Here is a 22,099-nt window from a genome sequence, read left to right as displayed (position 1 = left end):
GCTCTTGGACAATCGCCTATTGAGTATATCGTACCTCTTAAATTTAGCTTCCGTCTGGTAGGACCACCTGAGCTGTCGCTGATCCGGCGCGGCGCAACCACGGCCTTCGACTGTGTGATACGTTGTGCAATTTGATGTTCGGGCTGGAATGAGACAATCTCACACGCTCTTGCCGAACGAACCACTGCGAGTACCCCCGACGCTGGCACAAAACGATGGCGTCACCCGGGCCCGGACTCTAGCTCGTTCTCTCCATTACCTTTTTAGCAACGTACGAAGCTATATTTTCTTCTCTGGCCAGCGCATATCGAACACCCTCCTCATCTCATCAATCGAATGCCCTGGGGGAGGGTTTCGCTACCGCCATCATGGCAACTTCCCTCTTTGGTTTTGTATGGGCTGTCTGTGCATTATTCGTCGAAGTGATTCTGTTCTGGTTCAAAGTACGCGAGTCCACCATGACAATGCAATTCCATCCATTTACCTAATATAGGTACTATAAAGGAAAGACGCTGACACAAGACTGCTATAGAAACTTGGCGGTTGGTGGAGGGCAAAAAATCCCGTCGATGAGTGGCTGGACGAGCTGCGGCATGCATTGGACTTCGAACAGTGGGAGCTTGCGGCGCTTCAGCTTGATAACATCAAGGAACTGAACCTATGGTGTGCACTCCACGAGCTCCCCTAACCGAGCACCTTACACACTTGCTGACCGTCCAATCCCCCATACCAGGCGCAACGACCCATCATCGCGCTCCTATGACTGGGGCTTGATAAACCAGCGCCTCGACACCATCATCACGGCTCGTGAGGAGGCGGATCTGCAGGCGCAACTCGATCTGGTGCAGTCCGGCTTGGTGCGCAATCTTGGGAACATCACACACCCACGGCTGTTCAACCGGTCCTTTGCGGGCACCAAATACCTGATCGAAGAGTATATCGCACAAGTAGCAGGCTCTATCGAAGACATCAACCACAGCACCGACCTAGGGACACAACGCAAGCTGGACTTCCTGCATGACACGCGACAGGCGTTCGGCCGCACCACCCTGGTGCTGCAGGGGTGGAGCGATTTTCGGCCTGTGTCACCTGGGCGTGGTGAAGGCGCTTTTCCTGCGTGGACTTCTACCGCGTATCATTACTGGCACTGCGACCGGTGCTCTTATTGCGAGTCTCGTCGCTATACATACCGAAGACGAACTACCAGATGTGCTTAGGGGGAGGGTATCAACCTCTCGGCCTTCGAGGCGCATTCTCACCAGGAACATCACACGAAGGGGAAATCCGAAGTGGGTTACGGTTGGGAGACCGCGGAGACTTTGATACGACGGATCAAGAGGTTCTGGAGGGAGGGTTATTTCCTTGACGTAAAAGTTCTCGAGGATTGTGTCAAGGACAATGTTGGCGATCTGACATTTGAAGAAGCGTACAACCGCAGCAAACGAGTCCTTAACATCACAGTGGCTACTGAGAGCCAGGGCGGAGTGCCTACTCTACTCAACTACATTACCGCTCCCAATGTGGTAGGTCACCCTTTTATAATTCGCCTTGTTCCCCACTGGCACATTGGCTCACACAACCCCGTATTAGTTGATCTGGACTGCCGCCGTAGCCTCTAATGCTTCGACACCTTCGCTCTACGGAAGCAGGGCTACAACTGTACTCTGCAAAGACGTCCACGGCAACATCGTGCCATGGGCGCCGGCCGATACCTTCCGCCACTGGACTAGTGCTTCGGACAAAGACCATAAGTCGCCGTTGTCGCGCATCGCCCAGCTGTTCAACGTGAACCATTTCATCGTCTCGCAGGCGCGCCCCTACCTGATTCCCTTTCTCGAGTCCGACATGCACGGCCCCTCTCTCTTCACGGCTCGCCACAAGCGTAACCAAGCCGCTGGCCACATCATCCGCATGGTCGGCCTCGAGATCCGCCACCGCCTGCGCCAGCTCGACACGCTGCGCCTCCTCCCGGCCAGCATCCGCCGGTTCCTCGTGGACGAGGAGGTGCCCAGCGCCAGCATGACGTTGGTCCCCAAGGTCACCTTTGGCGACTTCTTCCGCCTCCTCGAGACACCCACGCGCGAGACGCTCGACTACTGGATCCTCCGCGGCGAGCGCTCCGTCTGGCCGGCCGTCTGCGCCCTCAAGATCCGCTGCGCCGTCGAGTACGAGATTGAGCGCTCGTACCAGCGCGCGCGCTCCCTCAAGGCGGGCGGGCTCCGGCGCAAGGCGAGTGCTACCACCGCCGCCGCCATGGGCGCCGAGAGCGGCCTCCTGGACCACAACGGCGAGGATCGGGATCCGTACTACCACCGCACCACGTCGAACCAAAACTTCCGGTCGCGGAATCGGAACGCGGTGGTGGGTCCCTTCGTGCTCGGTGGGAGCGGCAGCAGCGGCGTGGGTGTGGGTGTAGGTGTAAATGCAGGCGAGAACGCGAGTGGTGCGAGTGGAAGCGGATAGAGGACGCGCTCGGCCATTACGCTTCCATCTTCTGCCACCTACCGCACTCCCAACCCGACCCCTTCACCCACGACCACCACGTCGAACTACGCCGCGGCTGGCTTGGGACAGACTGTTCGGGTCGGGAGAAGGTTGAGCACGGGACCCCTGAATGAACTGGACCCCCGGTTGCTAGAGCTAAGTGCTCTGTCGCCGAAGGAGTCGAGAAAGTCGTCAAATCAGAGTGAGTGAGAGCAACAACTCTGCTCAATCGACTGGCGGTTGGTTCATGAGGATACATAATTCTACCCTGTCATCCGGCATGCATGCACACGCCGCAGACGATGGGTAGCCACAAGTCCTGTCGCTCTCTTCCCGGGACAACCTATGACAAGGATCGAGTAAAGAGCCGACCGAGTGGATGGCAGGCTAGATAATGTCGCTGCTGGTGTCGGTGCTGCATATGCAGTGTTTACAGAGTTGAAGAATCAACACGCCTACCTGGTAACAAGCCATTATCAACCTGTACCCTCCAAATACAGGGCATCTAGCCCTTCCAATAACCATATGGTCTTTGTATGACCAACAGCAAACCTTCGCAGCGTAACTTGCTTTGACAATGTCCTGTAAAGGACCTGTCCCCTGTTGACTCGAAAAAGCATTCAACCAAGGTGGAATAGTGGGCTTCGTATATATATCCGGTATAGAATAAGACACATGTAATCAGACTTAAGTTGTTCAGGTTATTTCTCTATTAACTGTCTTGCTGCACCATATGTACTTTTTGCTTTTTCTTCTTCTACATTGCCAGTCCGGTTCTCATCTTCGCTAGAACGCTGGCAACCGAAAAGAATCGAATCTCCTAGGAGGGGGTATCACGAAAGTTGCTGAACGAATACAGCTTTACTTTTAATACGCCCAAACAGCCGTTGTAAAGCACGATCTCCTTAAACTCCATCCAAACTAACGCAACGGGATACGCGGCAAACAACGCACGATGGCATGTTTTGATCTGGAGGGCTGCGTTCGAAGGCGGGTGCTAGCCCGTCGATGTGTCGCATCATTTCCTAAATGGGTGGTTAGTAGACGAAGGTCATGCAAAGCCGATGAAGTCCTTCTGGGCAGCAAAGTCCAGGTCCTGGACCTCATCGTCTTTTCCAATGAACTCTTCTACTTCGTCGGAGTCTAGGTCGTTGCTAGCGCCGTCATCATCGTCGTCACTCGACAAGTCACTAATTTCCCCCTCTTGGGCCGCGTTATCTTTGTTGCCGGCCTTGCGGGAGCATACTTGCCCGCTCCCGGTGAAGATGCTTACAGCCCTTCGTCTTACAAACGCCAGTGTTACTGAAATCAGGACATTCGAAAACGTGGCGCTCAGCACAGCTAGCTCCCTTGTCACACCAGCCACAGAAGCCGAAAGCACGGCAGACTAGGTCAGTTTGGGAGTGCTCAACATGGAGGTAGGAACATTTCTCGTTCCTGCAGTTTCCGTTGGCAAAATGCATACAAAGAGGTACGCGCTCTTCGGCAATATCGTGGGAAAGGTCACAGGCATCGCCCTTCTGGCATTGGCCCTTCAATAACCAGTCGCGGCAGATGGCCACCTTGGAGGGGTCGTGAACATATCGACATCGGGGCCCTTCGCACAAGAACCTAAGAGACTGAGTTAGTTTGTGCCCTTTGGGGTGCTTACCACAGCACAGCCTGCAAACGCTGCAAGTCGGCAGTTTGATAAATTTGTTGGAAGAGAAAATACCGGTCCATGAGAAGGTTTTGCATAGCTCGTCAACCTTCTTGACACCACAAGCCAATCTGTCGAAAATGTTAATATACGCTCAAAACCGAGCGGGAAGACATACCGCTGGGCTTTGGCAACGCCGTGTCGTATGAGATTGCCATTTTTGGTACGGAAGAATTTGACCCCGCCAATAGTTGTTACTCTCGGGGTTGCCGAGGGAGGGTTTTGATCGCCTATCGTGTTTTCAGCGCAAGGCCTGGCCAAGATTGCATGCAGTTGCCATAACCTACCAGTAGCACGGACAAGCTTACTGCCCTGTCTGGTGACATGGAAGCGGATGCCGTCTACAGTGACCTCGTAGCTCGAGGGGGTCGCAGCTGTATTGGAGGTGGGGGTAACGCTGGTCATAGATTCCTTGCCCAAATAGTTCATGAGACGAGCTTTCTCGACATGGTTCTTTTGAAGCTGCTTGTTGCGTTGGGTCTGTTCGATAGCATTGGCGCGGTTCTGGGATTCCTTCTCGAAGACGTTGGTGTTGATCAACTGCAAATGGCGATCGGTCTTGGTGACCCATGACGAACCATTCGGGGTGGTCGGTGTCGGGGTCGAGTCGTCAGAAGTAGCGACAGGTCGAGCTTGTCCATTAAGAACCAGAGTTTTATTCCGGTAAGCAGGTGCACGTCCTCCGCGACCGCCTCGGTAATTGCCATGAGGATACGGAGCAACTCGAAAAGCGCCTCGGGTTGGATGCGTCGCATCTTGTTGGATGGAATTAGCATCATGACGTCGGCGTTCTTGGGTTACAGATGACTCACGGTTGGGATGTCCTGAATGGCCGGTCTGCTGTGCCTTGTGGCGATTGATGCGGCCAGCAAGACTGCTGATTTGAGCCATGAGCTCTTGTTCTTCGGCCGTCGACATGTTGGCTACTGGAAACTGGATATTTCAGACCTAGATGTGTGATGATGCGGGGAAGAATGCAGGTGCAGGAAATGGTTTAGGGTAGATGGTTCGAGGAGATGGCGTAGAATGTCTTCGGCATGGGAGGTTGAGATTGAATTTATGGAGGAGATCAGGTCGTCGATTCCTGGGATTTCCACCACCACACACGGCTTTTACAAAAGCTCATGCACCAATTGGCAGCGCAGGTAGACGGGAACAGACAGGGATCTTAGGTCCAGATGATGCCTTCTTCTAGTTCGCTTGTTGCGCCACGCAGCAGTCGCAGTAAATGTGCTGCTCGCTGCCAAAGTCTGCGGTGACTCGAAAGGACCTTCTCCTTGACACAGGTGGTCTTACCTTTTTGTCCAGATTGGTGGTGGTGACCGTCGGATTCTTTGAACGGATAGTGGCGGGGTGACAAAGAAATCGCTTTCTTTTGTATCGCCACAGAGCAAAGTTCCTAGGGGCTTCCCCAAAAGCGAAAGGATGATCGGCAGACAGGATTAATCTGCAGGCAGAAATAAATCAACACGAAGAAGACTTGCTCTATCGGAGAAGCAGAACGTTGCGTTGAGTGGTGAAGTTGAAGATCGGAGGCAAAGTCGAGACGAGGTAGGTTTGGTATGGAGACTTGCATTGATAATTGGTACCTTCAACATTAGGTAAGGCGCGTACCTCAGTACCACGTGATTTTAGTGGGCACCAACGCTTACATAATGCCATGGCTGTCGTTTTAGTCCAATCAGCGGTCGAGGCTAGTACGGTTGCAGCTACCTTGATTCCAGTGATTCTAGTGATTCCACTGGCTCGCCTATCGACTGCTAAGCTCAGCTCAGCTACATCATTCCTGCCTGCAGTCGGTGCTCCCTTCGACCATTGCGACGTCTTTATTTTATTTTCTTTACCACGGTAGCCACACCGACTTCTTTTCTTCGTTGCCGTCGAGGACCCAGGCTCGAGCTCTGCAGTAGACGTTGACACTCTTCCAAGTGTTTCCGATTGCATAATTATTATTTACCATGGCTTCCTCCGTCAAGCCCGAGCCAGGCGTCAAGCCCGAGCCTGAAGATGCACCCGTCTCGCCTGCTGTCATGTCGGACGACGAACTCTACGAAGATGCCGGCGACCTCGAATTCTACAACTCAACTTCGCCAAACGACCCCAGTGCCAATCTCTTTCTTACCCACGTGCCCAAGTACCTCTACGACCAATGGGCCCAGTTGAAGGAGGAAGAGGAGGTCGAGGTTGGAAGAGTCAGACGCTGGATCGAAACCGACAAAAACGGCGAGAAGCGCGAGCGCATGGCCATGCTGCTCGACGTGCAAAATCCCGCCCATCAGACCATACCCAAGGAGTACAATTTCGAGATGCGCGACAACAACCTACTCAACACCTTCTTGTTCACCGAGCAAGACCTACCTGGCTTCAAGTCCAAGTCGCAGGGCGCCAACAGCAACATTCCCCACCATCTACGGAACAGGCAACGGGATAATGCCAACAAAGATAACAGCAACAACAAGCCGGAAGGAGGGCGCAAGCGATACCAGCCATACTACCGAAAGGCCATCCCCAAGAAAACAGTCCTCGCCGGCAGATTCAAGTACGAGCTGAATTGCCAGCCTGCCGACACACCGGAGACGCGCCACATCCTAGCCATGCGGGCGAGCGACGCTCTGAAGCCCAAGGCCACAACCAGCATGATGTCGGGAATGTCAGGAACCAGGGCCATGACGAAGAACATCCTCAATGCCGGCGCAGCGCCGGCTGGCGGAAGAGGACCGGGCTTCATCGTGAGTATTTCCATATGGCTTTTCTTTCCCCACACGGTTCGAGAAGGATGCTAACTATAGGATACAGCAAACCGCCAAGAGCAAGGAGAAGGCCAGGAAAGCAGCACCGGAGAGAGCTGCCCGCTTGGACAAGGCCTCGCTCATGGATGCACTTACTGCTTGCTTCAGGAAGTGGCGTTACTGGACTATGAAGGCATTCAAGCAACAGCTCAACCAACCCGAGGCTTGGTTGCGCGAGAACCTCGAAGGTGTTGCCACACTGCACAAGAGCGGCCCTTTCGCAAACCATTGGGAGCTCACCGACGTCTACAAGAGTATCGTGGCGATCAGTGGCGACGTGGCTCAATCAGGTGCTGCGCCTGGCGACTTGGGTGGCGATGAGTCCGATATGGACGGGGACGACGACGACGAGAACATTCAGATGGAAGACGTACCAGCGATCTCATAGGAAAGTATTCGTCGCTTCGGTAAATTTGGGTACATGTATTGAGACAGTATTTGTTTTGCTCTGTTTGCTTGCTGCAAACAGGGGTTACGGCGTTTTGGAAGTGGCACCTCGGATCGGGGTTTGTAGATATAGGAATAGCAGAAAGATACCCTAAGCATGCAATGCCACCAACTTGGGGCAATATTTGGTGCAAGTCTGCATAACAAATTACACAGAACCAGCAGGGTTCTCGAGGGCCCAGATTCCATGTGCATGTGAGAATCGTTGGGGTTATGTACTTTCTACACCCTGCGCGTCGAGGATACTCTCCTGAAAGTCCGCGTGTCGTTTTTGCTAACAACCCAAGCAAAACCGGCCTGGCAGCCGGGCTTCCTGGACCACGTCCAGTCGTATGTATACCGCCGAGGAAATATTGAGTCTACTTGAGAGTCGTCCGAGAGGCGAGCGGACGGCCACTAACGTGGGACGGAGCTTTGCAAGCCGTCCATTCGAGAGCAATGGGATTTCGGTAGCGAGGAGCGTACACGTTACGCCCACGCCATACGGAACGTGGATAACAATAGCCGGTTGGTTGTCCGCAGACGGCGTCGCGAGCTCACCGTTGTAAGACACGGCAGAAACGCCCTCGGCGGCATGCCAGGAGAGGGTGGGACAGCTGCTTTCACTTGCTTTATGGTTCTCCGTCGGCTAGTGATGGCCATTCTGATGTAACCTAATCCCCAACAATGCAGGGAAGGAGGCGGCAAGGGAAGAAGAGTAATGGCCGAAGATCAGTGGTCGGCCGGCAGGTCGTAGTAATGGACTCCTGGTGGCTTGGGATGGTGTATGAAGAGCGAACAACCCCAGTCCCTGTGAGCTGGGAAAGGCTGTCTTAGGGGAGTCCCGCGGTTACAGGTGACAGGCCACATGGCCCACGAGTACGACAATTCTGAATAGGTGGGAGTTATCAAGTCATTTCTTAGCAAACCTCATAGCAGCAAGTACAACAATAGGGGTGGGGGACAACAGTTGTAGCATGCCTAGGAAGGAGGGACGGGGTGGGTTAATAATTTCAGTTAACAGGCTGTTCTGGTAACGGTGGTCGAGTGGTATTGTTCACATCTCCTATGGTGCTTTCTCGAGGTACTCCCGGGACTCAACACCATCTCACAAAGCAGGTGTGTTCAACCCCTGCCCTTGACCACCAACTTTTTTTCTTTTTTTCAGGGCAACAGAACTCGTGAAGAGCTCAAATTACATACACGCTGTGCCATGTTCTATCTTCACTTGTACCAAAGGGCGAGTATGCCGGCTGAAATACTGCACACAAATAATTCATGATACCCTCACTTCTAGCTCAGGCACCAGATGAGGCGTGTGGGAAGCTGAGGAAAATGCTGTCGCTGGTCGCCATCTCATGTTGATCACGAGTAAATTTTCCTCCTGTGGCCTGTCCAGCATCTAGCAAACAACTTCATTAGGGGGCTGTTACCCGTTGTATGATGTTGAAACACACCGAGGCAACAGTATCTGGGATATCCAGGATCCCTAACGAAAGTTCAAAGAACGAATCGCTCGTCCGTCGCTGCGAGCAGAGCCTTCCACGCAGTAAAGCCTTTGGCTCGGCTAAGTCAATCAGTGTCTTTAAGAGGCGAATTGAAGTTGTATCGAGGACTTATGCTACGCACCATCATCGGCATCTCTCGCTTGCTTAACGACATGTCATGTTGGGTGTTTGAGCAAACATAAGCATCCTTGTTCAATGGAGTCAAGACAGCTAGAGCAACTCTTTATCATCATCATTGAGGCCTTGCGGTTGAGTCTGGCGACCAGGATGCGCATAGCGCCTGACCACTCCTGATATGGACCTCCCTACAGTTATTGTTGCATACGGACCGGAACGCCAATAAGAATGCCTACCATCGGGATGGATGCTGACAAGACCCTGTACCAAGAGCCTTTGTGCTTCAAATTCGAATTTCAGATATTCCGATGTCCAAAATTCAAAACAGACAGTAGTAGACATCATAAATTACACAAAGGTAAGAGTAGCCTTGAGCAAGCAAGCCCTGTGATGAGGTAGGACAACTACCAGGAGAATGGCAACCGGCCAGTCCCCCTTTTAACCTTGCTGGCATTATGTCATGTGGCCTGTATGTAACGTACGAGCATTAGACTGCCTAAGGCATGAATGAGCTCGAGCTCGGAGAAGCACACCTGCGGTAGGTTCCAATTAAGAGCCGTTGTTTATCATGATTGTGCATAGGAGAAGAATATCTGTATATAGTCTAAGGTTTGCTGGTAATTAGCCGAACGTAGCAAACGAATTCGAAGTCACCTCCCACTGTGACGTCATTATATGTAATACAGTCAGTTACAGAAGGTGCTGTCAATGTCAGTTGTGTACTTCCATTGTGACTTGAATTGGCCAGGTTCTCTCGACCGTTGCGCAAATCCGTCCTTAAGACGCACAATCATTGATTGGCCTCTCACGACTCATCCTGCCCGTTTGGGAAACCATCCAGTGGAGTCATCTCTGGGAAAACTCCCCGCAATCTTGCTTGTCCCTTCGATACCCCCCACCACTCCCGGTCAGGAACTTGCGAAAAAATCACAACCCAAACATCTTCGGTTCAGCCATTGGAAGCGCCCAAAATGAGTATCTTCCTAGACTTCGACGGCACCATCACCGTCCAGGACACCATCAGCGAAGTCGCCAACTTCGCCCTGCGGGTCCGTGCCGACGAGGGCGAGGACCTGTCCCAAGCCTGGCACGGCGTCGTCCGGTCCTACATGGACGACTACCGGGGCCACGTGGACGGGTACCGCGTCGAAGAGGCCCGGCGCGTCTGCGCCGAGGACGAGGTGGGCTTTCTGCGCGAGATGAAGACGGTCGAGCTCCGGTCCCTCGGCCGCATACGCCAGTGCGGCGTCTTTCGGGACATCGCCCCGGAGCGCTTCTACGAGGCAGGGCGGCGGGCGGTGGAGGAGGACGGGACGGTGCAGCTGCGGCCCGGATTCCGGGAGTTTGCGCGCGCGAGGGTGGCGGAGGGGTGGAAGCTTTGGGTTGTTTCGGTCAATTGGTCGGCTGCGTTCATTGCCGGCGCCCTGGGCTGCCCGGAGATCACTGTCATCGCCAACACGGTGCGCAGCGACGGCTCCATATCGGGACCGGACATTCTGAATCAAAGTGGTGCTGGCGCTGAGCACAGGAACCTGACGAATTCCTGCGACAAGCTGGCGGTGGTGGACGCGGTTCTGCAGCAGCAGGCCGAGACACTTCAGGGGAGGCCGTCTTTCTACTTCGGGGACTCGATCACGGACCTCGAGTGTTTGCTTAGAGCGGACTACGGCATCGTAATTTCGGATAAGGAAGACTCAACCCTGCTCAAAACATTGGAGCGGATTGGGAAGAAGGTGTCTCATAGCACTGACACGGGAGCCAAAGACAACCACCTCTCCTGGGCATCTAATTACAACGATGTCGAGAAACATGACGCGTTCAAGCTATGAACTTGCGAAAGACAATATTAATGGGACTTTTCTCCACCAGTCCGATTGTAAATATCCCGACGAACTTTTCGGAACGAGTTTTGCTACACACACACATGTGGCTTTCTACATCGCGTTCGTCTCCCATCATGTAAAGGAGCACTCCATGCTTGTAAACTGACCCGACTTACCACAAAGGAGCGCCACCAGGGGGTCACTTCCAGAACGATTCGACTGTACAAAGCGAGTGTTTTGTATGGTGCTAAACCGTCCACAAAGGCAACAATGAGGCGGTTCTTTGAAAGACTACAGCGCATATGTTGAGTATATTGCAAACTGTACCGCGCCCGGGTTCGGGATATATGTCTACCCAAAAGCACCCAAGACGAGACGGCACACGGACCAAAGTCCACAGTATCAGGACATCACCATCATCGGATCCAAAAGCTCGGAAAATACACACCCAACTCCTCACGGCAACCTGCACGATTTAGTAGCGACTCCGTGACTCGCCCCCAAATATCAGAAAGCAAGAAAAGAAACCAAACGATGTGCTACTACAAACGCGCAACCTACAGCCAATGCAACCACTCCCAGTGGTCCGCCCAGCCCACGCGCGAGTGCCAAGCGCAGCGCGACTTCGTGGCCGGCCGCCCCGGCGCGGAGCCGTGCGACACGGCGCGCGGGCACCCGCTGGCGACGGTCAAGGTCGAGGGCCAGTGCGCGGCCTGCCGGGGCCAGACGGACAAGCTGGACAAGCGGCTGCGGCGCGCCAAGGACATCATCTCGGTCTCGAAGCAGACGCTCATCGGGGCCGACGAGCGGTGTCGCGCCATCCTCGAGGACGTGGGGATCGATGTGCCCTTTAGTAGCGACGACGAGGGCGTGTCGCTCAAGTCCAGTCCCGTCTCGGCGACGTCTATGCACACGATCGACTCGGCCATGACGGAGGCGACGGTTAGTACGGTGGAGGATGGGGGTAGCAAGGACGGGGAGGATGGCAGCCTGGCGAAGGAGTTCTTGAGGAAAAGGAAGGAGCAGAAAGACTCGAAACTGTATATGACATAGGCCAGGGGGGCCACTTTGGGAAGGGAAAAGCTGCACGCGGCGAGCTTGCTTGTTGCTGTCATTGGGACCTCGCGCATCTCAGGGGCGCTTTGTTGGTGAACCATATTGGAATATTGGGACTGGCGACTATGGCATATTGGAGGAACGCGTTGGGCTGTCTCATAACGCAGAGGTTATCGCAGGAGCTGTTAAACAAGGAACTTGTATCGTGGAATATATCGCCAGACACAGCTGTGACTATTTCGGACTAGGAACCTCAGGTCTCAAAGATACCGAAGCCGGGTGTATTAGAGGAATTTGGAATAACCCGCATTGTTACTATCTTTCGTTTCACGCATGTCCACATATTAGTTTTATTGAGAAATATGGCTTGAAGTTCTGCCAAAGCATCGTATATTCATATTCCTACTCAAGGGATGACGCTGAACCTTGAAGCATATATGAGGGCCAGGCATCGGTGTTGTAACTGATAGAGATTAGTAGGTACATAGAGGGACGGGCTGTCTATCGCCTTATCTCGCTCTCGCTGTATTGTCTTATCAAGCAGTAACCAGCCTTTGGCCAACACGATTCGTGGTTAAAACCGAAAATAGGTACGCTCGGGGTGATGAAAACCTGATGATGGATATCTACCTATCTACATCCACCTCGCCCTGCTGCCTTGTCGGCTTGGTACTTACTGCCAGTACTGTCGCTGATATTATCATAACCCCGATATCCAACCATAGTCCTCACGCAACGCCGCTTTTGTGGGAGACGGCGATGCCGTTAGCTTGGATAACTTTCGCCGATGGCCTTTGATACTGAAGGTCATGTGAGAAGACACAACTTGCCACGTTCGTTCTCGCGGATCAAGCTGCTTCTCGGTGAAGACAAACGTGTCGACTACGGAGACATGGGTTCAGTCGCGCACTAACTGAGTCACCTGGTCTCCCAATCCATACGTCGAAGCCTAGAAGAAGCCGGAAGACTCGGCTGTGTCAACGCCAGCCCGGAGGCTTTCGTATGTCAGGACGTGGAAAGAGATAAGCACTACCTCTTACTCCTGGAGGAACTCGGTAAGGCCTACTCTGGAGGCTAAGCAGGACAGACCAGAAAGGGACATTTTGTCCATGTTTATGTTTACTTCGGAAGCTATTGGAAAACGTCGTGCTATCACGGGATACATAGCAACTGCATGTCAGCATGGAGCCAGCCTGGGGGAGGCTGATAGGGCCCATCTTATTCTCGACTACACGAGTGGGACGAGTCAGCATGCAAAGCTGACGGCACGTTCAGAGTTGTACGACACCATCATACTCTTCCTCCTACTCCCTCTTCTTCTTCTTCGTCCCAAGTGCTTACATGAGCGTATGCGGATGTAGTCGACGCCTCTCGGAGGAATCTCCCGAACCCTGTCGATAGCGTCGTTCTACCGACTGGCCGGTTCCTACACCCTCTCTCATTTCTCCCGGCGTACGATCTTCTTTTCTCTCACGGTTTCTCTGTTCCGCTTTACTGCTTACTTCCCTGGGGTGGTGGATCGAAAACCAAAAACAGCGGCTCAAGATGGGACATGAGGATAATGATGCCAACCAACGGAGGCCAAACACGTTCCTGTGGCCCCCACGCTACGACCCGTCAAGCTCACTTCGCTCATCCGATAGACCCGAAGCGTCCTACGTAGAAGGGTCCAGTCGTTGGCTGCTATCTTTAGAACAAGGCCACGATGGTTCCCCACAATCACAACGCCTTGGGGTAGGCAGGTACCATGACTGGCTGGTCTGGCCTGGGGAGGAACTTTGTGTGTATCTGACATGCATAATGTACATCCTCCAACCCGACATACATATCTGCAAGAATAAGTACACACATATATATAAGTAATTTATATTACATACCTCTAATAATACCTGTAGGGATCAAGAACGCCACTTACTGCAGGAGCAAGTCGTGAGCATCCAGCCTCTCTCCACCGGCACATTTTCTGATGCAGTAATATCTGACTCAGGCAGGCCAATGGGTAATGTATGCGAAGTACATGCTATAACACTGCATTCATGCTGCTGTAGGAGGATGCAATGCGAGTTGAACGCGCCCAACCAATTGCCTTCAACGATGACCGAGCCATGACAAAACCACAACAACAACAACAACAGTGCTGCCAACCATAACGACAACCCTGACATGGCCCCATGTTGGAAAGATCCCTGCTCACCACGTTTCCTGTGTCAGCAAGAAAAGTACGCTGCCTGCCGCTTACTGCTTGCTGCCTTTACACACCACCATTTATTCATGTAGGTAGGCATTGTCTCACGCTGCGCATAAGGATGGTTGGTTGGTGGTGGCCGAATGTCGTTGCAACGTTGACAACTGGTAAGTAAGCGAATATGTAATCAAACCCCACAGCGGAACGAACCAGCCCTCTGCCCCTGATACCACTTCCCCAAAACGGATTGGAGAACGAAACAAGGCAATGAATGAATGAATGAACGAACGATATTGGACCGCTGCTAAGGGGGGCGTCGTGGCTTGTGTTGCTTCTATACACACATCCAGCGGGCGAATACCTCATCGTTTATCGCAAAACAGTGGCTGACAAATGCTTACTAGCCAAGGAGTAATTGTTTTCTTCATCATGGCTCGGATGCCTGCCCGCCTGCTTACCCATCTATCTGCCTGCCTGTAATGGCAGAAGGGACGAGAATACGCCAAGAATGTCCGGACATAGAAGTGAGAGCCGTGCATTTCTGCAGCCCGCCGTTGTAAGCCACAAGACAAAACCCCCCGAGCCCGAGGTTTGCCGTCGGATAGCAAGACTTCCTTTGCCGTTGCCGTCGCCTCCAACTCCAACCACACAGCTTACGCGGAGCAGTTTCCGTCTCCTTGTCCCTGGAAAACAGGTCACGTCACCCATCTCTCCTTCGTTCTTTTCAGGGACGACGAGCAAGTACCTGTCCACCGCCTCCAAAAGGCATGCGATGGCTCTCTTTTAGAACCCGATCGTGGCTCTGATCTAGTAGATAGGCTCCTGGAACCAAGACAGTAAACTAAAAATGGACTGTTTATGTATGCACTCAACTGTATCGTAGAAGTAGTCAGCCAGAGCCATTCGACTGGCTCACTATGTTAACATGTGCCCGCTCTATCGTGGCGAAGCCAAGTACATACAGTATCCATCCACGTGGAATAGGAGGCCCAAAAGCCGTACCCCCTATCTATGACCAACTTCTCTCAACCTTCTCGCAATCGTCCGTAGACAAAAGTCACGCTTTCTCACGATAAGACGATTCACTTGCAGGGAGGTCTCGTCTCAGTGTAAGAAAGAAACAGAGAACATATGGTATTAAACTTCCAGCGGAGGTGGGGATGAAGCGCGCAATGATGGAAAAACTGAGGGTTGGAGATATTTGTACCCTATCAACAATGACTAACACTAACAACAGCAGCAACAGAATGAAGTGACAACAATGAAGCAACGTAGATCTCCACACCCACCATCCTCCCCTCGAACAAGAAACAGGGCGGTGATGGGATGTGTATGTGTGTGTGTGTGTGGGAGGTATTCCGATCCTGAACCCAGTATGCAAAGCCCCTTTCCTCCCTTCCCCCGTATCCCGTATACTCATGGGAAAGCCGCCGAAAACCCCAAAATAGCCGGAAAAGAGGCGGCCTGTACAACTTCTAACTCATTCAATGAGTAGAATAAATCTCCACAGGCGGAGAGGCCCACGCGGCCTTCGAAACCAAAATACAATGCCCGATCTGCGAGGTAAAGAAAACGCGGCGGGCCAAGGTCGTAGTCTCAGAGCCTCGTTCGATAAAATCAGAAGAAACTCCCCCAATGCAAAGCCCTAAGTGCGCGCGTATGGGGTGCCCCAGTCGAAGTCAAGAGCGAAAACAGGATTAGAGGAGAAATCATTGGTTTAAGAATGCAAGAAAACAAGGTAGAAAAGGAAAACAACTATGAGCAAAAACCAAGTACACGAATGCCTCTCGCCCAGCAATGCATGCAAGTTCAGAGGCATCATCAAAATATAATACGAAGAAGCAGATCCTAAAATCTTAATATACGTGTTCGAATGGGGCATTCTCAGTGCAGCAGAGTCGGCCGACTGGCATCATCATTGTCATGACTAAGCCGGTATTCTGTGCCTGAAATACGCTCCGTGGGCGATTGATAGGTGCGCGTCTCGAACTTGGGAAAGGGTGTGTATGTGCCGAAGCCGGGGTATCTCTTGGTACGAAACAAACAACGAATGATTCTTCCATGCCTCCTTAGCAGCTACTGGGAGACGTCATCGCAAGATACGACAGTCGTCCCAGAGCAGCGGTTCCATGTCGTCCCAGAGCAGCGGTTCCATGTCGCCTCAATCTCGGGTGGCGGCTGCGTATGCCGTGGGAGAGCTGGCCGAACGATAGGTAGGTACGACGTAATGCCAAATATATATGCCACTTCAGGGACGGAGGAGTAAGCGATGGGCTTGCCACAGCGAAGACCAGCGCGGGAATTGGGGAATTCGTTCGCCAGCTGTGTGACAGGTACCATCTCCAAGCCTGAATGGCTGCCTACCGTCGCCACACATCGAGGCCAAAGAAACAAAGTAAAGAAGAGACCCCAGCAGGTTGTGCCGAAGTCTCAGCTTGTAACATACGATAAGCAGGCTGTTAGATTCCTGCGCATATGAAGTAGCTTGGAGTCATCACAGCAACACGACGATTGTAAGCATGCTAGTCGCGTTGTGGGGGACCTAAGGTATCCTATTGAGGCTGGTTTGCCCACCAGTTGCCAGTTGACGAGGTTTGCGGGTTGGACCAGCCTTGCGTGACGGCCGGCGCTCCGCCGGGGTTTTGTGGCAAGAACTGCCGAGGCGTCTGCTCTGGGGGATACATGCCCTGGGTGGGGTTTGCGTAACCTTGGTTGAGACCTGGCATGCCAGGATATTGCATGGTGTTCGGCTGCGGCATCTGGGGGTACCGCCTGAAGGATGCCGTAATTGGGGAGCAGGCGACTGCTGCGGGTGAGCTGGCTGCTGGTTCTGGGTGGTGTAGCCCGGGTAATGCTGAGGTGTCTGCGGTGCCGCTGCTGCTGCTTGGTGGTGACTCCACATGTTGTTGTTCTGATTACCATAGTTGTACGAGGGGGCGGCGGATTGGGGGATGTTTGCAGGAGTACCCGAAGGTAGGCTGGGCGCCCTGGACTGCTTGGGCGTGGGTGCCTGCGACATCCCGCGCATCGGCGTCGGGTTCATGGGCTGTTGCGAATGGAGCGACTGGGAGTACGGGGCAGCCGTCATCATCATCTGGGGGCTCTGGTTCGGAACCATACCAGACGACTGCTGGACACTTGCCGGGGCTGCATGGGGTGACTGTCCCGCCCGGGTGGTTGATGGCAACGAGCCGTCGTTCGAGCCAACAGGTGGCTGGGCCGCCTGTGGCTGTTCGTGGTTTCGGCGCCAGATGCCTTGCATATAGTCGGCGCGGATTTCACGCTGTTGGTTGACGGAGCGATTGAACTCGGCAGCATGGTGAGCCTGTGCGTGGATTTCGGTTACCGGACTTGACTGGGTTCTGTCCTGATACGCTGATCCTGCGATCTCCTGGCGTGGTCCGCCTTTGATGAAGTTGTTATAGTCGCGTGTTCGATTGTCACTCATATCTGGTCCTGATGTTATCATGGGAATTCTCGTCGTGCTTCCTGGCGGTGCTCCTATCATACCTGGTTGAACGAGTTGGGGCTGGGGAGCACCACCAAACTGGGGTGTGTTGGCGTAGACGATTTCGCCATGAGGACCCCCGACCATGGGTGGAGGGTTGTTGTTGGCCTCCGCGGCTGCCTCCCTAGCCTTGGCGGCACCTGGTCTCTTCTCACCAGCGAGATCGGCTTCCGTAAAGCCCTGCTTGCGCGCTTTGCCTTCCCAGTAGTCATCTCGCACCCGGCGACCGTTGACAATCACCCTGCTGCCGAACTGGCGGAACATGGAACGCGCGGTGACGATGGCAATTTGGCGCGACCGGTAGGAGAAGGGGAGGATTTCTTGTTGCACCAGATCATCCTTCTCGACCTGGTTCGCGATGATCTTGAATAGGGACCGGTTCTTGTTGAAAAGGAGGTAGGAGTCTCGGTACCCCAGAACTCTGGCGCATTCGGTTGCCAGCATGAAGAGCTTGTCTCCCCGGTTAGGGACCAAGAAGGTTCTGCACCTATACTCGCGATTGCCCAGCAGCTGTCCATTGGGCATGACCTTCTTCTCGCCGGCTTCGTCGATTTCGCGCGGGATGTACTCGTCGCCGCCGGGGCCAAGTTGGTCCGTCGTGTGGTCGCGCACGGTGGGCAGCGCCTTGAGCGTGGTCTTGGTAGGCGTGGTCTTGGGCGGCGGAGACGACTGCGGGCCAGGGGTGTAGTTCTGGCCGGGCAGCGGCGCGTTCTGCGACTGCGGCGTGTGTGGCGGCATGGGCGATTGTTGCGCCATTTGGTGCGACATGTTGGGCGGTAGAATATGCGATGACGGGTGGCGGGATTGCGGTTCGGGGAGTCCACCAGAAGTTCGCGGTTTCATCGGTCGTCCACGCTTGCGCGGGTTGTCGACACCTGTGACGCGACAAAGAAAATGCGCTGGTTAGCAAAGCTGTCTGCAGTTTGGACCGGCGGAAGATGAAGGACGCGCCGGGGATGGAGCGCGCGAGGGAGTCTGGACGGTTGCAGCCGATGCGACAAGTGGCGGTTGCACGGCAAGAAGTTGGCAAGCACCCATGTAACGTGAAGTTGAGCGGTTGCTTATCAACGGGAGCTCGTTTCGTGCCCGTCCATGACTCTTGCGAGTGAAATCACAGTGGAATCGCGAAGGGCCGCTAAGTAAGCCGCGGCCCCACCGCTGCAACACAAAGGTGCTCTAGAGGCCCGGGTATTATGAGGAAGGAAGGGAAAGAGTTCAGCGTAACTTACCATCATCCCCAGGCGTTCCAGAAGCCTGTGTGTCTTGATAGGGTTCTGGCGACCGGCTGCGCTTCAGTCCACGTGCGTTGGGATTGACCAGTTCTGTGCAATCATGAGTCGTACATTAGTATATTGCTGACCGACAAGCTCGGGATAAGATTCAGAAGCTCCTCGCCGGCTTAGAAAACCAGCGAAAAAGAAGAAAAGATCAGGCCAACAGCCGGCCGAATGAGAGTGCACGATGGTGATATGATAGCAATGATGGATCACGACGGAGTAGCAGGCCCCATAGAAAACATATAGCTTCATTCATGACAGCAGCATTACATTTGCATTGCAACTGTATGCAGCCAGCCGCCGTGTTGCCGCAGCGCTGTCTCTCTCTCTCTGTCTGCTCGAGTATCATATGTATAGGGAAAGCTTGGTTTGTGTTTGTGTGTATGAGTATGGGTGTGCGTGTGCGTAATTGCGGTCCATGACGGACATCACTCGCGATGGTCTCATATGATTTGGTGAAGGCGATTGATTGATTGATTGAGCGAGCGAGCGAGCGAACGAGTGCGCGCGCCGCCGATGGATGCGCTTACAACAGTCTTTGCGCGGGGAGAGCCATAGCATGCGCGTTTCTTTTGAAAGCTCGGATCCACTGGGATCGTTGCGATCTGGGCTGGTCGTGGACGCATGACGGTCGCATAAACTCCTTAAAGACAGGAACAAGCAATAAAAAAGTGACAACGACGCAAGGCGCAACTTACCAGAGTTAAGGGCGGCAGGGTTGATGGTCGCGGGATTGATGGTCGCACCCTCAGCGCCATTAGGCTGCGTAGAATACATTCGGGCGGCCAGGCGACGATGGCCACACGTTCTGCAAGAGCAGCGGAACGGGGGAGGATCGTGTTGAGCGTGGAGAAGCTTGGTGCCTGCAGGACGACGTGTCTTGATATAGTTGGACTAGATAAAAGAAGCTGATGGGCGAAGCGCGCAGAAAAGGGGAAAGAGGCGACTGTTGATCTCGCGGTTCCGAGAAAGGGTATGGTAGGTAGCGTAGGTATGTATGTAATGTGTGATGCAGGCAGGATTATTCATGCATATGGGCTGGTAGCGTCGCTCAAGGCTGGGAGTTAATCACTACCTTGCCCGAAACAAAGTTGCTGGATAGTGAAGTGAGCCAATCTCAAAGAGGCTGCGATCTGAACTTGTCTCTTAACACGAGGGGGGGAGGGAAGAGGCTGTGGCGTATCAGGGCAGACCTGCTAATAAGGCCCCTCTCTATATCCCAGTCAACTATTTCCGTGTGAATTCTTTTTTCCTTCTCTATGCGCCGAGCGTAGTACTTATGAGAGGCAATGGTACTCCCTCTGCACACATGCGGCGGGGGGAGGGACGGGTTGGGGTGGCCAGGTGCTGGCCCAGCGGAACAGGAAAAAGGGTTTCTCGAGCCGCGGAGGCAGTTATGACTGGTCGGGAAGGCAAGACCAGGCAGGCAGGCAACGGCGATTGTGTGTGTGATGGCGCGCGTTGTCGCGACCTTGGGGCAGCTCGAGTTTGTAGCAACTTTCAATCCGGGATCTCTGCCACGATAGAAGGCCGGCAGTGGATTGCAGTCAACAGCAAACGGAGCGACGATGATGAGGTGGGTGGGATGGTGATGAGACGAGGAAAGGATTGGACGTGAATGCGTGACGACGGCAACTATGTAAGTGGAAGAGGTGTGTGTGGATGGACGGGTAGCTCCAAGATGGTGGAGGCTACCGAGCTATCTTGAATGACCCGAGTGCTTAGGATAGGGTAGACACATCTGATGGGTGGTTGCTTGCGTCTGTCTGGCAGATCTCCTGGGTTGCCTGCGTCTTGGGATGCGTCCGTTTGGGAATGGGTTGGACGGATATGCCAGTCAGTTAAGGTTGCTGGGTGTGTGGTAGGTATGTATATCTTGCTATTGATATCCGGCTGGTTGATCCTCTTTTTTCTGCAGCTGTGGTTAAGTTACTTTGCAAGTTTCGCATGTCATGTATGACGGCGCCTCACGACGAAACCCACTTTCAGTCGTTCAGGGAAGTTGGAGTCGTCGTGACACACGCGGAGGGAGTAGTTCTTTTTGGAGATGCCGCGTCCTAGGCTGCCAGCCAGAACAGATGCAGTGCAGTGGGCGTTCGTTATCTTTGCACTCCAGGACTTTGCACGCACAGCCGTGGGCTTTTTTAAAGAAAAGCCCCGCAGCAGCCGAGGGAAGAAGGGAGGAGAGATACCGGACTCAGGACTGTCAGTCGGAAAGCGCGCGCGCTCACTGACTGCAAGCTGATGCGCGATGGACAGAAGATGGAAAGGCAGCGCCGCAACGCCGAACAGTGACCCCGTTTCTAGCTTCTGGGCAGAACGAGCTGACTGGGATCAAGCCCACACGAGCAACAGGGACCAGGGTAGAACTGGGCCGCGCAGGGGGGTCAACTTGCGAAATCGATCAGCAAAAAAACAGGAGGGCGCCTCCCGGGATTTGTCCAGGTCGAGAGGAGGGTTCCTCAAAGAGTAGAAATCGTCGTCTTCGGGGCGCGTCGTATCTGCCTGGGTGAAAACAGGTCGGCGCAGTCCAGTCTGTTGACGGCCGCGGTTGGTGTGATATGTCCTGATGATGACGGAGATGACAACGCGACTTGCTGTTCCACTCAGGAGTCCCAGAACTTTCTGGCTGATAGGGAAAACAGAGGTTGAACGAAAGCGCCTTTTCGCAGATTCTCATGTAATGCTCGATGCGCGACCGCACGTCCGCAACAACGTGAGGAAGAGGCCGGGGTTGTAGACGGCGACTCTGACTGGTTTGATGCTGGACCAGGGCATCAAGAGATGTTGCGTTATTCGATAGAACTAACCCCGCCGGTTTGGTGGCATTATTGAGGCAAGGTAAAGGTCAAGGGGAGCAGGCAGATATCTGTACGATAAGTAGCCTTGGCCTGCAGATACCTGCGGCCTCGGCATTTTGGGGGGGCGAGTCCGGGACAGCTGAAGTACTGACACGAACGCAGTACGCACTCACCGAGCTTGCCGGGGGCGTTCCAACAAGGAAAGGGATCAAGCCAAAGTACCAAAGGTATATAAGTGAGATAAATAAAGCAATAGACGGGCGCGGCCAGTCCTGATCAGGCAGTAAGCGGCATACCTGAGCGGGATGGATGAAAGCCAAAGCAAGCAAGAGCTGGCGAATATTGATGATCATCAGCCATTTCATGAAGATTTCGGTTGAATGATTTTGTCTCGCATGGGCAATACGAGCTTGCGCCGAGTATCTC

At 53.7% G+C, this 22,099-nt stretch overlaps 6 protein-coding genes across 6 annotated transcripts; 4 read left to right on the top strand and 2 right to left on the bottom strand.

Annotated features, from left to right (window-relative positions):
- Positions 1 to 368: 368 nt before the first annotated feature.
- On the top strand, positions 369 to 2,463 carry PG997_005031 (uncharacterized protein; the record flags this gene model as incomplete). The annotated part of the gene is made up of 5 exons (XM_066809346.1): positions 369 to 443; positions 533 to 663; positions 734 to 1,052; positions 1,218 to 1,523; positions 1,591 to 2,463. The coding sequence occupies 5 exons, from the start codon at positions 369 to 371 to the stop codon at positions 2,461 to 2,463; spliced, it is 1,704 nt and encodes a 567-aa protein (XP_066672964.1).
- Positions 2,464 to 3,535: 1,072 nt separating this feature from the next.
- On the bottom strand, positions 3,536 to 5,101 carry PG997_005030 (Zinc finger CCCH domain-containing protein; the record flags this gene model as incomplete). The annotated part of the gene is made up of 6 exons (XM_066809345.1): positions 3,536 to 3,715; positions 3,777 to 4,046; positions 4,136 to 4,146; positions 4,199 to 4,254; positions 4,302 to 4,413; positions 4,471 to 5,101. 6 exons carry the CDS (start codon positions 5,099 to 5,101, stop codon positions 3,536 to 3,538), a joined length of 1,260 nt encoding a protein of 419 aa, XP_066672963.1.
- A 1,040-nt stretch (positions 5,102 to 6,141) lies between these two features.
- Positions 6,142 to 7,360, top strand: PG997_005029 (uncharacterized protein; the record flags this gene model as incomplete). Its single annotated transcript, XM_066809344.1, has 2 exons — positions 6,142 to 6,912; positions 6,980 to 7,360. The coding sequence occupies 2 exons, from the start codon at positions 6,142 to 6,144 to the stop codon at positions 7,358 to 7,360; spliced, it is 1,152 nt and encodes a 383-aa protein (XP_066672962.1).
- Positions 7,361 to 9,994: 2,634 nt separating this feature from the next.
- On the top strand, positions 9,995 to 10,852 carry PG997_005028 (uncharacterized protein; the record flags this gene model as incomplete). Its single annotated transcript, XM_066809343.1, has 1 exon — positions 9,995 to 10,852. The coding sequence occupies one exon, from the start codon at positions 9,995 to 9,997 to the stop codon at positions 10,850 to 10,852; it is 858 nt and encodes a 285-aa protein (XP_066672961.1).
- A 528-nt stretch (positions 10,853 to 11,380) lies between these two features.
- Positions 11,381 to 11,899, top strand: PG997_005027 (uncharacterized protein; the record flags this gene model as incomplete). The annotated part of the gene is made up of 1 exon (XM_066809342.1): positions 11,381 to 11,899. The coding sequence occupies one exon, from the start codon at positions 11,381 to 11,383 to the stop codon at positions 11,897 to 11,899; it is 519 nt and encodes a 172-aa protein (XP_066672960.1).
- Positions 11,900 to 16,639: 4,740 nt separating this feature from the next.
- PG997_005026 (uncharacterized protein) lies at positions 16,640 to 19,649 on the bottom strand (the record flags this gene model as incomplete). Its single annotated transcript, XM_066809341.1, has 4 exons — positions 16,640 to 16,806; positions 16,857 to 18,470; positions 18,825 to 18,917; positions 19,571 to 19,649. The coding sequence occupies 4 exons, from the start codon at positions 19,647 to 19,649 to the stop codon at positions 16,640 to 16,642; spliced, it is 1,953 nt and encodes a 650-aa protein (XP_066672959.1).
- Between the last annotated feature and the right edge of the window lie 2,450 nt (positions 19,650 to 22,099).

This window comes from Apiospora hydei (assembly GCF_038363865.1).
Source record: "Apiospora hydei strain CBS 114990 chromosome Unknown utg000004l_segment0_segment0, whole genome shotgun sequence".
Taxonomy (NCBI): Eukaryota; Fungi; Ascomycota; class Sordariomycetes; order Amphisphaeriales; family Apiosporaceae; genus Apiospora; species Apiospora hydei.
The sequence above is the reverse complement of the archived record's forward strand: the minus strand, read 5'-3'. Positions and strand labels throughout refer to the sequence as shown.